The 16,131-nt window shown below is 36.1% G+C and overlaps 2 protein-coding genes across 3 annotated transcripts; both read left to right on the top strand.

The window, feature by feature from the left end:
- Positions 1-1,134: 1,134 nt before the first annotated feature.
- On the top strand, positions 1,135-12,081 carry LOC117909018 (probable sodium/metabolite cotransporter BASS1, chloroplastic; the record flags this gene model as incomplete). The annotated part of the gene is made up of 8 exons (XM_034822917.1): positions 1,135-1,329; positions 5,602-5,718; positions 8,963-9,056; positions 9,146-9,179; positions 9,266-9,320; positions 10,928-11,011; positions 11,127-11,414; positions 11,725-12,081. Coding segments are annotated over 8 exons (1,020 nt in total), but the record flags the coding sequence as incomplete, so codon positions are not given.
- A 1,889-nt stretch (positions 12,082-13,970) lies between these two features.
- Positions 13,971-15,886, top strand: LOC117908631 (protein Jade-1). Of its 2 annotated transcripts, XM_034822291.1 has the most exons (3): positions 13,971-15,059; positions 15,173-15,260; positions 15,423-15,886. In XM_034822291.1, exons 1-2 carry the CDS (start codon positions 14,070-14,072, stop codon positions 15,227-15,229), a joined length of 1,047 nt encoding a protein of 348 aa, XP_034678182.1. In that variant the 5' UTR covers positions 13,971-14,069; the 3' UTR covers positions 15,230-15,260; positions 15,423-15,886. The 2 variants fall into 2 exon arrangements, with proteins under 2 accessions (XP_034678182.1, XP_034678181.1); XM_034822290.1 differs by having other exon boundaries at positions 15,173-15,516.
- Positions 15,887-16,131: the final 245 nt, after the last annotated feature.

Below are 16,131 nucleotides of genomic sequence, written 5' to 3'. Positions count from 1 at the left end.
ATGATACTTGTTGAAAATTAGAATAAATTAGAATTCTTTTATTTCCTCTTTTGAAAATAGGAAAAACATTTGCTAGCTTTGAGAATTTAAATATTATAATAAATAATTTTTTTTTGAAAAATATAATTTTATAACTACTTAAACATGACAAATTATTCAAATTTTTAATAAAAATAATAATTGAATATTTGTGCATTAGGGTTATATGATTTTTTATGGTTAATTTTTTATTTATTGAGTATATATATATTTTTTAGTCTTATTATTTAATAACAAAAAACCTCTCAAATTTTATTTTTTAAAAATAAAAGTAAAAATAAAAAAATATTTTAAATTATATGTAAGGATATTATTGTAAATTTATTTCTTTTTCATTTACATTCATATTATTATCAAACATTGGAATGGAAACAAATAATCATTTCAATCTTGCATTCCTAAGTTCATCCAAATGCTAGAAATGGAATCATCAAATTCATTCCATTCCACTAAGAAATAGGAAAGGAAACAAAATATTATTTCCATTCCCTATTCCGACGTACCAAACACCCCCTTAGGTTGTTAGGTTTAAGACCGGCCAAAACTAAAAGTTCAATTTGTAAACCGTCCAAACCTAACCCAAGAGGGTCCGAGTCTGGCCCGGTCTGAGCCGTACAGGGAATGTCCTTGTCCTTGTTAAGGAAATAAAACAAAGAATTTGTAAATCAAAGAAAATATTTTTCTATTTAATTGAGTTTTAAATTCTTTTCCATATTGAAAAAGTAAAGTTGATATTAAATTTTTTCAAATGGATTGATCCTTGGCTTCCAAACACCAACTTTTTTTTTTTATAATCTATAACAAAGGTGGAAGTGTGAGAAACAGAGCAGAGAGAGGGAGAGATGATGCAGTCTTCACTCTCAGTTCCTCATGGAAGAAGGGGTTTCAACTTTGGACCAAACCCAAATCCCAAATCCCAGAACACCCAATCCACCATTTCTCATCTCATCACACATTTTCTTCTCCTATCCATCCAGTTCGTCTTCGTCTTCACATCAAGTCAGATTAACATCACAATTGCAACCACGACCACCAATAAATGAATCCCTTTTCACAATACCCACTGAGCTCATTTCAACAAGAAGAGCCTGGTGACTCTCTTTTCTTGCTCCATTTCGCTGCGGCATTTCATCGTACGGCTATAGCGACAGTGGTGGTAGGGGTCTTCGGGGTTGGATTGAAGTGGTGGGTGAAGCCTTGTCGACTGCATTTCCCGTTTGGGTAGCTTTGGGGTGTCTATTAGGCCTCGTCAGGCCAAGTTCCTTCAACTGGGTCCAACCCAAATGGACAATTCTCTTCAAATTGATAAATTGTAGTTTTTTCATTCATACTTTCATTCGTTCATGTACAGAGTATATATAGAGGGTAATCACCATTCTAAGAATGGGAAAGAATGATACAAGGAAAGAATGATATAAGGAAATAACAACTAATATCCTAATATCTCAATATTCCTAATATCTTAATATTCCTAGTATCTCAATATTCCTAATATCTCAATATTCATAATATCTCAACTTTCCTAATATCTAAACATTCCTAATATCTCAACACTAAATGATATAAGGAAATAATGATATAAGGAAAGCATTCCTAATATCTCAACACTCCCCCTCAAGTTGGTGCATAGATGTCACACATGCCCAACTTGTCTAAAAATTTTGAAAACACTTGACTTGAGACAGCTTTGGTAAGGATATCGGCCAATTGATCTTCTGATCGAATCTTAGGCAATTCCACAATCTTATCATCCAACTTTTCCTTAATGAAGAATCTATCCACCTCGACATGCTTTGTACGATCATGTTGTACTGGATTATGAGCAATATCACATGCGGCTTTATTGTCACAAAACAATCGGATTGGTTGCCTAGATAGGTAACCTAAATCCTGTAAGAGGAGTCTTAGCCATAATGCCTCACAAAGTCCTAGAGCCATACCTCTAAATTCCGCTTCTACACTTGAACGAGCGACGACATTCTGTTTCTTACTTTTCCATGTCACAAGATTACCACCTACAAAGGTAAAGTAACCAGATGTAGATCGCCTATCATCCACTGCACCAGCCCAATCAGCATCAGTATATACTTCTATACTCTGATGATCAACATTTTTTGCGAATAAAATTCCCTTCCCAGGAGCATTCTTCAAATACCTCAAAATACGCATGACTGCATTCATATGTTGTTCTCCAGGATTATGCATGTATTGACTCACTACACTCAATGCATAAGCAAGATCTGGTCTTGTATGAGCTAAGTATATTAATCTTCCCACAAGTCTTTGGTATCTTCCCTTATCGGTTGATACTTGATTAGGCTCAACACACAATTTCAGACCTTCTTCTATTGGTGTATTAATAGGTTGACATCCCGACATTCCAGTCTCCTGTAAAAGATCTAAGGCATACTTTCTTTGAGACAGAAAAATTCCTTCACTTGATCGAGAAACTTCAATCCCAAGAAAGTATTTCAGAGGACCTAGATCTTTCATTTCGAATTCTCTAGATAGATAATTTTGTAGAGCTTTTCTTTCTTCAGGATCATTTCCTGTAACTACCATGTCATCCACATATACGATGAGTGCCGTAATCTTACCATGTTGCTTTTTTAGGAACAAAGTGTGATCTGAATTACTTTGACGATAGCCAAAAGCTCTCATTGACTTTGTGAACCTTCCAAACCATGCTCTCGGGGATTGCTTCAACCCATACAATGACTTCTTCAATTTGCACACCTTCTGACATTGCTTTTCTGACACCATGCATCCTGGTGGAAGATCCATATATACTTCTTCAGATAACTCGCCATGCAAAAAGGCATTTTTCACATCAAATTGTTGTAATGGCCAATCTAGGTTTGCAGCTAAAGACAGTAATACTCGAATTGTGTTGATCTTAGCTACAGGTGCAAATGTCTCTGTGTAGTCAATTCCATAAGTTTGAGTGTACCCTTTTGCTACCAGTCTTGCTTTAAATCGTTCAATACTACCATCTGCCTTGTACTTCACAGTATAGATCCAACGACACCCAACTGGCTTCTTTCCTGGTGGACATTCTACGAGTTCCCATGTTTCATTCTTCTGCAATGATTTCATCTCTTCATTCATGGTTGCTTTCCACCTTGGATCAGCTAAGGCTTCCTGCACACTGTTAGGAATAGCTACAGTAGATAATTGATTTACAAATGACTTATTTGATTCAGACAAACGATGGGTAGACACATAGTTGCTCATGAGATATTTGACTTTAGTAGACAATTCAGGTTCATATGTGGGTTTAGGAATACCTCTATTATGACGATGTGGTAACCGTTTCATGAATGGATCAGACTCCAAATTAAGAACACCCTCAACAGACGACGATTGGTTTGGTATTTCAATGAAGACATCTTCGGACCCAAATTGTTGACCACTCATATCCAACTCACCCACTTCTTGGTTCACTAGTTCAGATTGTCCAGATTCATCTTCCTCAGAAATATGATAATCATAATCGAGAGTCTGAATTTCCTTATGGTACTCCCCCTGAAGTTCAGACTCAAAAGAAAAATACATTGAATCTTCATGAAACACCACATCCATTGTAATATACATTTGTCGAGTTGGAGGATGGTAACATCGATATCCCTTTTTGTGCAATGCATATCCAACAAACACACATTGCAATGCATGGGAAGTTAACTTGGTGCGTTGGTGCTTGTGTAGATGCACAAATGCCACGCAACCAAAAACACGAGGAGGTAGATTTGGGACGGTTGGGGCAACTACGACATTAGTAAGAGCTTGGAGAGGTGTTTGAAAGTTAATTGAGCTAGAAGGTACCCGATTGATCAAGTATGCGGCAGATGTGATTGCTTCTCCCCAATAAGATATTGGTGTTTTTGCTGCTATCAAGGAAGCACGAACAACCTCTAACAAGTGTCGATTTTTTCGTTCAGCGACTCCATTTTGCTGGGGTGTATTGGAACAAGTAGTCTGATGAATGATGCCATGTCCTTCCAAATACTTTTGAAGATCAGAACTTTGATATTCTCCACCATTATCACTACGCAAAACCTGAACCTTTGCATTGTATTGAGTTTCAATCATTTTATGAAATTTTTGAAACAACAAGTTCACTTCATCTTTGGTCTTCATCAGGCATAACCATGTCATTCTGGTACAATCATCAATAAAAGTAACAAACCAACATGAGCCACTCAAAGTTGGGACTTTGGATGGGCCCCAAACATCAGAATGTATAACCATAAAAGGAAACAAACTTTTATTCAAAATTAACGGAAACGAAACACGATGACTTTTAGCCAATTCACAAATATCACAACGGAAACCAGAAATATCACTCTTTGCAAACAAACTAGGAAACAATTTTTTTAAATAACCAAAGGAAGCATGTCCCAGACGTCGATGCCACAACCAAATTTCAGACTTTTTCTTCTCCCCCTCAGATCCATCTGCCATCAAGGCTTGTTGCAACTTATTTGAATCCTTTGACTGCAAGTCCAAGTAATAGAGTTTTCCCCGTTTAATACCACAACCAATCGTCTGTCTTGTTTGGATGTCCTTAATCACATAAAATTCAGGCCAAAAAATGACAATACAAGATAAGGCTGTAGTGATTTGAGAAACTGACAAAAGATTGTAATCTAAAGATGGAACAACTAAAACAGAATCCAAATTCAAAGTATCAGTAAGAGTTAAGGATCCTTCCCCAATAACTGGGGTTGTGTTACCATTGGCTGTGGAAACAATTTTTTGTGAGGAAAATCTAAGGGGTGAAACCTGTCTAGAATCAAAAGTCATATGATCTGTAGCACCAGAATCAATTATCCATGTACTATTAATAACATGTGTAAAAGTATTTAAAAACTTACCACCATGATCAGTAGCGGCTACCAATGCAGAGGCTTTCTCAGCAACATTAGCCTCTGTTTTTATTTCGGCAACAATTGCAGTCGAGGTTTTCTTGGAATCCTTCTTTCGTTGATCACGATTATTATAATTAATAACAAAGTGTTGATAGCCTAAACATGATATAAAGGTCCATGGTTCAAACCCTCGGTTCCTTATTGTTTTCCTGGTCATACCAAGAGTCGTTGCTTTAAAATTGTGGGATATCCAGACTGGTGGGACCAGTCTTATTGCAGTGAGTGCATTTGAAGGTTGACTTATCAATATTAGGGCTTGCCTTAGGATGGTTGATCGCTGTCGGACTACCATAGCGACAAAATATCCAGGATTTCAGTTCCATGGCTCTGATACCATCTTCAAATTAATAAATTGTAGTTTTTTCATTCATACTTTCATTCGTTCATGTACAGAGTATATATAGAGGGTAATCACCATTCTAAGAATGGGAAAGAATGATACAAGGAAATAACAACTAATATCCTAATATCTCAATATTCCTAATATCTTAATATTCCTAGTATCTCAATATTCCTAATATCTCAATATTCATAATATCTCAACTTTCCTAATATCTAAACATTCCTAATATCTCAACACTAAATGATATAAGGAAATAATGATATAAGAAAAGCATTCCTAATATCTCAACAAATTCTTGGTCTTATCCTCACTATGCTTGGTATGGGCATGACCCTTACCTTTGATGATCTTCGTGGAGCTTTGGCTATGCCTAAGGAATTGGTAGCTGGCTTTGTGCTCCAGTACTCGGTCTGCTCTGATCCTATTCAATTTTCTTTTGTATTGCTTGCTTTGTGCTTTTGGCTCCCTTTGTTTAGTGGAACTGTTAGCTTATGGTACCACTTGCTTTAAAAGTTTAAGTTATTACTTAATTGCCCAAACGGTATATGTCAAAGCCAGCTAAGACTCAAGCTAAAAGTTGACAATCTTAACAAAAATTTGTAGCTGTCTTCCATAATTTTCCAAAGTCACTTTATACTTGGAAATTAAATATTTTCTCAAGGAATGTTTTCTCGGGAAATATTTCCCATTGGAACGAATGGAGGCCTGGGTATTCTTTTCGTCCAGGACCTGAATTGAATTCAGTTTTGAATTGCATTGGTCATTAGGCTCCCTATAAAATTATCATATTGGAGTGAAGAAGATGGTTATGCTTGTATGTGCAAGTGCATTTTTCAATATGACAAGTTTCTTTTGTGCTTTTAGCAGAGGCTTATTTAGAAATTTTCTTGTTTTCTTGCAGTTTTCTGCTAGCATATTTTCCTCTCATCATCAATAAATAGAATAGTTGATATTTTGTGATACACTAAATCAACATCTAGGATCTTGAACATTGCTTTGTTGATATGGCAACTCTTGCTTTCTGGCTGTAGTCCCTCTATCTTCTATAGCTACTGATGAAAGCTTAATCTGCTGATGAAGTGAAATTTACCCATGTGCTTATTCTTTCAGGAAAATGCTAATTTGGGCCAATGTATTTTGCTTTGTTCAAATTGTTTTTTTTCATAGTAGTTAGTTATAGATGCAGTAAACAGCTATGTTGGTCTTTGTCTCTATTGAAATGTTGTAGCATGATAAGTTATTGCAACAAATTAGAGATGCGTGAAGGGTCAAAACTGTGTCTTGTTTTACTGATTAGGGTTTCTAACTTAAGATTTATAGCGTTGTGTGATCTCCAACTCTGTTTCTTGCTGATATGTTCATTTCAATAAGTTATTTGGATAATGAGTTCATTCTTTGGAAAATATTTTATGATATAATCATCTTAAATTTTACATGTATTTCTATCCATATCAATTAAAAAAAAGAAGACAAGGAAGAAAAACAAATAGCGTTTCAAATAGCCTCTTGTCCTTTTCAATAATGAAGTTTAAAGTTTCACATGAAAAGCATCTCACCAGAGCCAGGATGAGTAATAAACTATTAACAAAACACCCACTATCTGCAGTGAGGTTCACTTCCCCTAATTGTTTATACCTCAACACAATGCACTTCAAAGGTTAGTGGGCTATAGAGTGGATGATAGCAATATCTTGAATAAAGTTTTCTTTCCATTTTAATAAATTCAATAATGATACTTCAAAAAAAAAATATTACTAATTTTTTTCAAAAGAAAAAAATGTAGTTGACAAAATAAAATATTTTTATGTGGAGAAAGTAACTTGGAAATCAAACAAAACATTTTTCTTAAATTCTTTCCCACATTGGCAAAAGAAAGCTAATACAAATACTATCAGATGGATTGAGAAACACCAATGGTTTATATTTTATGATTTTTATGCATTCCCAGAAAGGTGTGGGACGGTGAGAAACTGACTGCAGAGAGAGGAAGAGATGATGCAGTCTTCACTGCCAGTTCCTTATGGAAGAAGAGGTTTGAACTTTGCATCAAACTCAAAACCCAGAACAACCCATTCAACATTTCCCAAATCACCACATCTTTTCTTCTCCAATCCCTCTAGTTCTTCATCATCTTCATATAAACTCAGATTCACATCACAGTTTCAAAACCCACCAAGAAATGAACCCATTTTCACCACACCCACTAAGCCCATTCCAACAAGATCCAATAGAATCTCTTTTGTTACTCCACTTCACTGTAGCTTTTCGTCCAACAGCTGTAGTGAAAATGTGGGTAGGGATTTTAGGAGTTGGATTGGAGTGGTGGGTGAAGCACTGTCGACAGCATTTCCCATATGGGTAGCATTGGGGTGCCTACTAGGCCTCATCAGGCCAAGTTCCTTCAATTGGGTCCAACCCAAATGGACTGTTCTTGGCATTAGTGTCACTATGCTTGGTATGGGTATGACCCTTACTTTTGATGATCTTCGTGGTGCTTTGGCTATGCCTAAGGAATTGCTAGTTGGTTTCATGCTCCAGTACTCGGTTTGCTCTAATCCTATTTAATGTTCTTTTGTCTTGTTTGCTTTGTGCTTTTTGGCTCCGTTTGTTTAGTAGAAATGTTGGCTTTGGTACCATATCATGCTACCACTTGCCTCAAAAGTTTAAGCAATTAGGTAATTGGCTAATGGTATACATAAAGCCATCTAAGACTCAAGTCAAAGGTTGATAATATTTGGAAAAATTTGGAACTTGTCTTCTATAAGGTTTGGATGAAGTCACTTTATGCTTGAAGTTAATTTTTTCTCAAGGAATGCCTTTGTCTGAAATTTTGAATTCAGTTTTGAATTGCATTGGTCATTACGCTCCTATAAAAGATGTCATATTAGAATGAAGAAAAATGATTGTGCATGTGTGTGACATTGTGCATATGTATTTTGCAATATTATGAGTTCCTTCTGTGTTTTAACAGAGACTAAGATGAAAATTTTCTTGTTTTCTCTCACTTTTCTGCGAACATATTTTTCTATCATCAACACATAGAATGGAGGATATTTTGTGACCTTGCAAATTTCACTGAAATCAACATTTAGGACCTTGCAAAGAGGAATTTACCTTTGTGCCCATTCTTCCAGTCTTCCAGGAAAATGCTAGTTTGGATCATTGTATTTTGCTTTGTCAAATTATTTAATTTGGCTTTTTGTCCACTCCATTTGTAGCTAGGCAGTATAGTAGCTTAGATATAGATGCAATGAATACAAACGAGAAGACTAGATATAGATCCAATCTTTTTAGCATTCATGTTAGCTTTATATCACTTTCTCATCAAGTTTTTCAGTAAGTTTCTTATTTGATTCCAATAATTTCCCCACTTCACATCACCATATATCTTTAGGCAGCACTGTCACTTCCATTTCCAATGTTGTTTCCTTCTTTCACTTTCTATTTCAGTAATCTAGATTTATCTTGTTTTGTTGTCTCTCTAAGTAGTGGAATTATTTCTTAAGTTTTTGGTGGGGACCTCAGCAGAGCAATCTAATTAGAGCCTGCTGCAGTAGCCACTGGTTCAAGTAGGTGCAGGAAAATGTTCAGCTTTAGTTTTCTTGTATTACTGTGCTCATGGAAGAGTATAGACTTGAGTGACTGGTTGCAGGTGATGCCTTTATCAGGGTTTTTTGTCAGCAAACTCTTACAATTGCCCTCCCATTATGCAGCTGGCCTGATTTTGGTTGGCTGCTGTCCTGGTGGTATGTTTATTTGACTTCTTGTCAATTTATTCTTTTCTTAGTTCTACCCTTTTTCTATTGCTTACTAGTTTGATAATTTAATGGTGCAGGTACTGCAAGTAATATTGTCACTTATATTGCACGGTACATCTGAGCATGATCAATCATTGCTGTTGTTGTTGTGGTTATCATAACATAGGGAAAATCCCTGACTCATTTATTTCTACCAGGGGAAATGTGGCTCTCTCCGTGTTAATGACAGCAGCAAGCACCCTATCTGCTGTGGTATGAAAGAATTGTCTTATCACATCTTATTTCCTTTTATTTCAGTTATAATGTGTTTCATTTCAAATGCAAAATGTGGTATAAAAATCTTTGTCTTGTCAGCTTTTGCTGCATGATTTCCACAGATAATGCCTTAAGAAGATCTTAATGATTTTTTTTTGGTTAGGTGAAAAGCTTCCAAGAAATATCCGTTCCTTTATTTTATAGTTTAGGGATTAATTATTATTGTCAACTTGCGAACTAAGCTTGAAGTTAGGTGTTTTTTTTCTTTCCTTTTTATCCATACAACAATCTGAGGAAAATTGGTTAATTTTGCACATGCAAGGCCTGGCTGAGTAATTTATGCTGGTCTTGTAAATTTCTATTATAAATATTTTTCTTTTGGATACCTTTTTTGTTTCAAAAATCTGTACATCACCCCTTGTATTAATTTTAGTACACTAGAGCCCATGACCCATGCAGTGCATGTGTGCAATTTCAAGAACAATTTGGAAATGGTGGAGACTAAGAAGTTGAAAATAGTTTAAAAAATGAAAATGGTGGGTGGGGGTTTTTACAATTGTGGTGATTTGATATAATCGCCCCGCCCTTAGATTTTGAGAGTTAAAAGAAACCATCTGGCAAGAGTGGTCTCTCACCCCCTTCACCCTATAAAGCATGTAGTTCAAGTCAGGTTGTATCAAATCTGAACATGTTCCTTTTGTTTAGAATATCATTTAAAAAAATATCTAAAAATAATAAAAATGCATATGTATATGTATATGAATGTATGTATGCAAAACTCACAAAATTTTAGTCAGGTTATAGGCTCTTGATTAGACTTTTGTGGATGGACTTTTCAGAATTTGGCATATATAGCTGTATGGATCCATTTATCTATTTAAATTAACATGAAATATCTTTGATGCTTTTAAAAGTACTTAGAATAACTGGGTATTTGCTGTAGTTTGGAATAAAATGAATACCTATTTAAGCTAAGCAAGTTCAGCTATTCAGGTGGGTTGCACCAAGTTCTTTTGGACTTTGTCAATGCTAACCATAATAATCACAGTTAGCTGTCATTAAGGCCAAATTTAAGTTAATGGGTGGGTTCAAGCTATCCTAAAATTGATTATCCTTTCTAAAACATACATTTTAAATGCATTTTTTCCTTCTAAATCCAAAAGGGTTTTGGGGTATGCCTGCATTGGGTACTTTTGGACTGGTTTGAACTTCGATGTGTCCTGCACCCATCCAAAAATTATGTATCTTGAAATATTCTTAAATGGCTACTCAATTCCTGTAAATGTTATTAAATCTAAGACAGATGGTTGATGATCATGGCCTAGTGTAACTAAGAATCATTTGGAATCCTAATTTAGCCTACTAGAAACCCATCAAGTGCCAGTTCTATTAGTGGTTTTGCATGGAATAGAGCAATTGGGATAACAGGCACAATGTTGTGGCATTTTTGAAAGTGCTACCTGAAACTACTAATCCTTCAGCAAAGATATCTTAGAATAATGAACCAAACACCCCTTAGGAGTTCATTTCTCTCCCATGTGTCCAAAAAAAGGAAGAAGAAGAAAAAAGGTGCATTCTTTTAACACTGAAGATTCATGTTGCAGGTCATGACTCCATTTCTCACAGCCAAACTTGCTGGGCAATTTGTTGCAGTAGATGCAGTAGGCCTTCTTATGTCCACACTACAGGTGACAACCCTGTCCTAGCGCTCTTCTTGATTAACCATCCATCATCATAATATTGGTATTAGTTTGTCATCATTGTTGGTATTTTTGTTTCATCGTTATTGGCATATCTACACAGGTTGTGCTTCTTCCTGTATTGGGTGGTGCATTTCTTAATCAGTACTTCCAAAGGCTGGTTAAATTTGTTTCTCCTGTGATGCCCACCATTGCTGTTGTAACTGTAGCTGTTCTATGTGGGAATGCAATTGCCCAGAATGCTTCTGCAATTCTTATGTCTGGTCGACAAGTGGTGTTAGCTGCAGCCCTTCTTCATGCATCAGGATTCTTCTTCGGTTACATTCTTTCCAGAATCCTGGGGCTTGATGTGTCATCCTCTCGCACCATCTCTATTGAAGTTGGCATGCAGGTTTGTGATCATATTTTTATGAAGTATATCTAAAATCACAGTGCAGATCTCCCCTCTGGTCTCTGGGGATCATGAATGACATACCACATCATAGAATTGTGGCAATCTGGGAACACTAGTCATTCAGCCCTTCCATTTTTCCAGATGAAATGGCAACGGTTTTCTTCCCTCCCCTCCATCATGGTGTGGTGTGTTGTGAATGGTACTTAGTGAACCCCAGAGGCACTATCCATAGGGGGCTGAACTCTTACATTCTTCTGAAATTTAGCAAACCTGAGTCTCAGTTCTCATTCATTGGTCTATGTTTCAGAACTCGGTACTTGGAGTAGTTCTTGCTACTCAGCACTTTGGAAATCCACTGACAGCTGTACCATGTGCTGTCTCCAGCGTCTGTCATTCAGTCTTTGGAAGTGTCTTAGCAGGAATTTGGAGACGTTCCCCGCCTGTCAAAGTGCAGGACTGAAATGTATTAGAAAAAAATTGAGATAAGCTCTATGACAATATTTTGATTTTTCCTTCCTTTTTACTTAGAACTGTTGACTACACACATGACGCTTTGGATGGACAACTCTTTGGTGCTATACCGGTCTTCTCTTCTTTCCTGAATCTGGGTACCATGAATTTGTGCTATATCGATCTATATAAGTGTTTTCTTCTCATTCCTGAATCTGGGTACCATGCATTTATGCTACAGTGATCTGATGAATTCAAAACTATGTTGAGAAATTGTTACCTGGCTTTATCTCAACTGCTGTTGAAACAAACCCCAGGTGATCTGGCTTGCTTCTTACCCTATATTTACTTAGATACTGGGCAAGCTCTGAACTTGGGACCTTTGGTTCATTACCAGAGGGCACTGCTGTTAAGCTAAACCCTAGGGGCTACTCCATTGATGCTTTTAAGTATATGTTTCATGTGTTTGTATGAAATGGTTGCTCAATGTGTCGGACAAGTATAACAAAACTTTAATAAATCCTAATTTCTTGTGCTTTTGCTTAAAGTAACTGCCCTGCAGGCTTCAGTAGTCAATTTGACAGAAAAAAAAAAAGAAAGAAGAAAAGGAATTATGTTTTGTGATTCTGATGTAAATCCGTAGTTTCTTATAAGCAATTATCATGGGTAAGTTGCTTGTGTTAGACAAGCCTTTTGAGTTATCTTTAGCCTTCAAAGTAAGTGGGGGATGAACTTCCTTTTTTGGAATGATTTTTTGAAGTTAAAACTGTAGTTTTTTCATTCCAATAAAAAGTTCTTTTTGAATTTCTTAGATAAAATATGATCAAAAGATACTCCCCTCTCCTTCTCCTTCATATTTGTTCTACTTTGAAATCTAATTTTAAATCAAGGGGTATCTCAACCTTTGTCATGTATAGTTAACTATGGATTGTTGAATAAATATATAGAAGAAAACTAATGTTATAGAATTGTAGGCAAACTTGATATACTTTTATTTAAAATACACCTATAAATTAAGAGGAAAATTTTAAGAGACTAAATATATATTGTACCAAATTTTCATATAAATTGTTGACGTGTGTACATCTCCATCCCCATTCTAACAATTAAGATTTAGGTCAAGGATTAAGCAAATGTGCCCATTTTGGTCAACGACAACTCTTGGGTCTATCAATTTGTTGTGTGGTACTAAAAATTAACTTTTTGATAACATACAATAGCCCATGACTGTCTTAGTTATAAGTATTAAGCTCTTTTATTTATTTTTAAAATTTTAAAATATAAATAAGGAGAATCTCTATGATGTATGTAGGAGCATTTATTATACTTAAAAAGTTGTTTTTTTTTAATTAATGAAAATGATATGAATCATTTTTTGTTCTATTATGGTATTTAAGTTGCGTTTGGTAGCGATTTTAAAAAACGTTTTTGGTCCATTTAACACTTAAATGTTTTTGGTAGTGATGTTTTTAATCCTTTTAACACTTAAATAATAAAATTTTTAAAATCTTAAAAATATTAAAAGTGTTTCCTAAAACTACTGCTAAACAGACTTTTAGAATATATTTTATAGTAATTTTAAAAAACTTTTTTAATCATTTTAACTCTTGAATTATAAAAAGTTTTAAGTGTTAAAAATATTAAAAATACTTTTTAGAATCATTGTCAAATGGTCTATTAAACAATACTATTTATTTATTTGAAAAAACCATTTTGTTGATGATATTATTCATATACTTAAATTCTAATAATTCTTTACATTTATTAATTTCAAATATTATTATTATTATAGAATATGCAAAGTAAGAATATCAATTAAATAATAATAGGTTTATTTGTTTTTTTAATTAAAAGCTATAGGAAATAATACCATTAAATGATATAATAAAATAAAATAAAAAGGAGAGCGGGACCCAAAATTTAAACTAAATTATGAGCCAAATTTCAAATAGAATTACCAACTTTAAAACTACCAAAACCAATGTTTGAGTTTCCCGCCAAACTCAAAAAACATTAAAACTGAAAAACCTGTGTTCTTTTTCCCGGGTTTATTTTTCGTCTTCGTCCCACCACCACCGCCACTCTTTTCAATTCAAAACCCCCAAAATAAAAAACCCTCCAAAAAATTCACGAAAACCCTCCAAACAGTTCGAGAAATTCTTCCGACTGCATTCTCTCACAATCTGTGAACCATATCAAACAATGATGGATTCCAAATTCCATGCCTTACCCCCTCTCAAGAGGTTGAGGCTCTTGCAACAAAAGGAGAAGGAGAAAGAGCAAGAGCAAGAGCAAGTGCAAGAGCATCACCTTGATGGGCCAATTACCTCCACCTGCCTACCGGCAAAGAAGCGCAAAGAATCCCGAGAACCCGCCATCGCGGCTGCTTCTGTGGGGGTATGTCGCTTGCCTGCCAAGAAGAGGGTGTGGGCTGTCCAGCCTGATTTCAGCCCAATCAAATCTGTTTCTCATTTTGACCTCAATGTTGAGTACAATCCATGCTTTGAGGGGGAGAGGGAAGATAAAGCCGAACCGGAAGAAGAAGAGCAAAAGGAAAAGGAAAATGGAGCGTCCGTCGTGAATGGTTGTGGCCAAACATTTGTTGAAACCGGCAGAGAAGAAGGTGAAGAAGAGGAAGAAGACGATGGGATTGAATGTGCTGTGTGTCAGAGCACCGACGGAGACCCTTCGGATCCAATTGTGTTCTGTGATGGGTGTGATCTGATGGTTCACGCCACCTGCTATGGCAATCCCCTCGTGAAGGGTGTTCCTGAAGGTGACTGGTTCTGCAACCAATGTTTGGGTTCTCATTCTTCTCAAAACAAGAAGAATCCTAAGGCCTTCTCTTGCTGCCTCTGCCCAAACACTGGTGGAGCCATGAAGCCCACCGAGGATGGGCGGTGGGCTCACATAGTGTGCGCTCTTCTTGTTCCGGAGGTCTTCTTCAAGGACCCGGAAGGCCGAGATGGTGTAGATCGCTCTAAGGTTCCATTGAGTAGGTGGAAAGAGAAGTGCTATGTGTGCAAAAGTTCAAATGGGTGTGCCATCGATTGCTCTGAGCCCAAATGCCCTTTGGCATTCCATGTGACTTGTGGGCTGAGGGAGGAGCTCTGTATTGAGTACAGAGAAGGCAGGAACAAGGGTGGCATTGTTGCTGGGTTCTGCAAGAACCACACTCAATTATGGAAGAAGGTGATTATTATTTTATTTCATATTTTAAATTAATCTATCATTTTTGTTGCCACTGTGCTTTGAACGATGACTTGATGCGTTTTTCTTAATGGGTGGTGGTGTTCTGCTTGCAGCAACAGCAGACAGGGAAGTTCAAGATTGTGGCCAGGGATGATGACAAGAGGCAATGAAATTTGGGGCTCATGGCTTACAATTTCAGTGGTATGGATCTGCCGATTGCATATTGGGGGATCAATGTTATAATTTCTTAGTTTTTAGATAGTTTGTTTAAATTTGTAGTGTTAATTAGTGGTTTTTTTTTTCTTTTTTTGGTTGTGGTTAATTGACTAATACCTCAATCCCTTTGCGGTTCATATGATCTAGTGGTCAAGGGGATTCGACGAAGACATGCTGGATTGTGACTTGTGCAATAAAAATCTGGATTTAGTTTGAAGATCAGGTTGATTCATTTAGCCTAGAGGACTTGTACAGTTTTCTTTGCTCTTTGCACACATCTTTGCCCCTATCTGAATGGGAATTCATAGTAGATCATTGAGTTTAGGTTTTCTGTAGGCAAGAGGACTCTAATATGGACTTGTTGGATTCACATTGCACCATGTCAAGATGAGATGCATTGCAAATGTTCTAGGTTCACAACAAACAAGGCTAAAAATATATGCTCTTTGCTCCTGGAGAAGAGCATAAGATTCAGTAAGATTTGGGGCTTACAACTTTATGTTAATGGTGTGGATCTGCTGGTTGGGATTTCAGGAATTGGTGATATGTATTCTGAGTTTATTGATAGAGATAATGACCAAAATTTGTAACCTTTGATGGTTTTCCTTTTTCCTTGTGGTGAATGGCTTCATCAAAACAATGGCATGATTCCCACAAGTCTTTACTTCTGCTTTATTGTGTGGTTCTTATAATGGTGAATTTTTTTACTTGTTTGTGATGGCATCTCATCAATAATGCAATTGTATGGTTCCCAAATGATATTTCTTTACTTCCTTCGACCAGTCCTTTTATTCATCTCCTTTACTCCATGCTTCTTTCCCCCTGCCATTCATCTAGGAACAAGATCAGCTTCATT

Source organism: Vitis riparia, chromosome 19 (genome assembly GCF_004353265.1).
Source record: "Vitis riparia cultivar Riparia Gloire de Montpellier isolate 1030 chromosome 19, EGFV_Vit.rip_1.0, whole genome shotgun sequence".
Classification (NCBI taxonomy): domain Eukaryota; kingdom Viridiplantae; phylum Streptophyta; class Magnoliopsida; order Vitales; family Vitaceae; genus Vitis; species Vitis riparia.
The sequence above is the reverse complement of the archived record's forward strand: the minus strand, read 5'-3'. Positions and strand labels throughout refer to the sequence as shown.

Bases quoted from the DNA above. Each gene is read 5' to 3' on its own strand.
- LOC117908631 (XM_034822291.1), top strand. From the start codon at position 14,070: ATGATGGATTCCAAATTCCATGCCTTACCCCCTCTCAAGAGGTTGAGG. The intron at 15,060-15,172 runs GTGATTATTATT...TTCTGCTTGCAG, and splicing joins ACACTCAATTATGGAAGAAG to CAACAGCAGACAGGGAAGTT.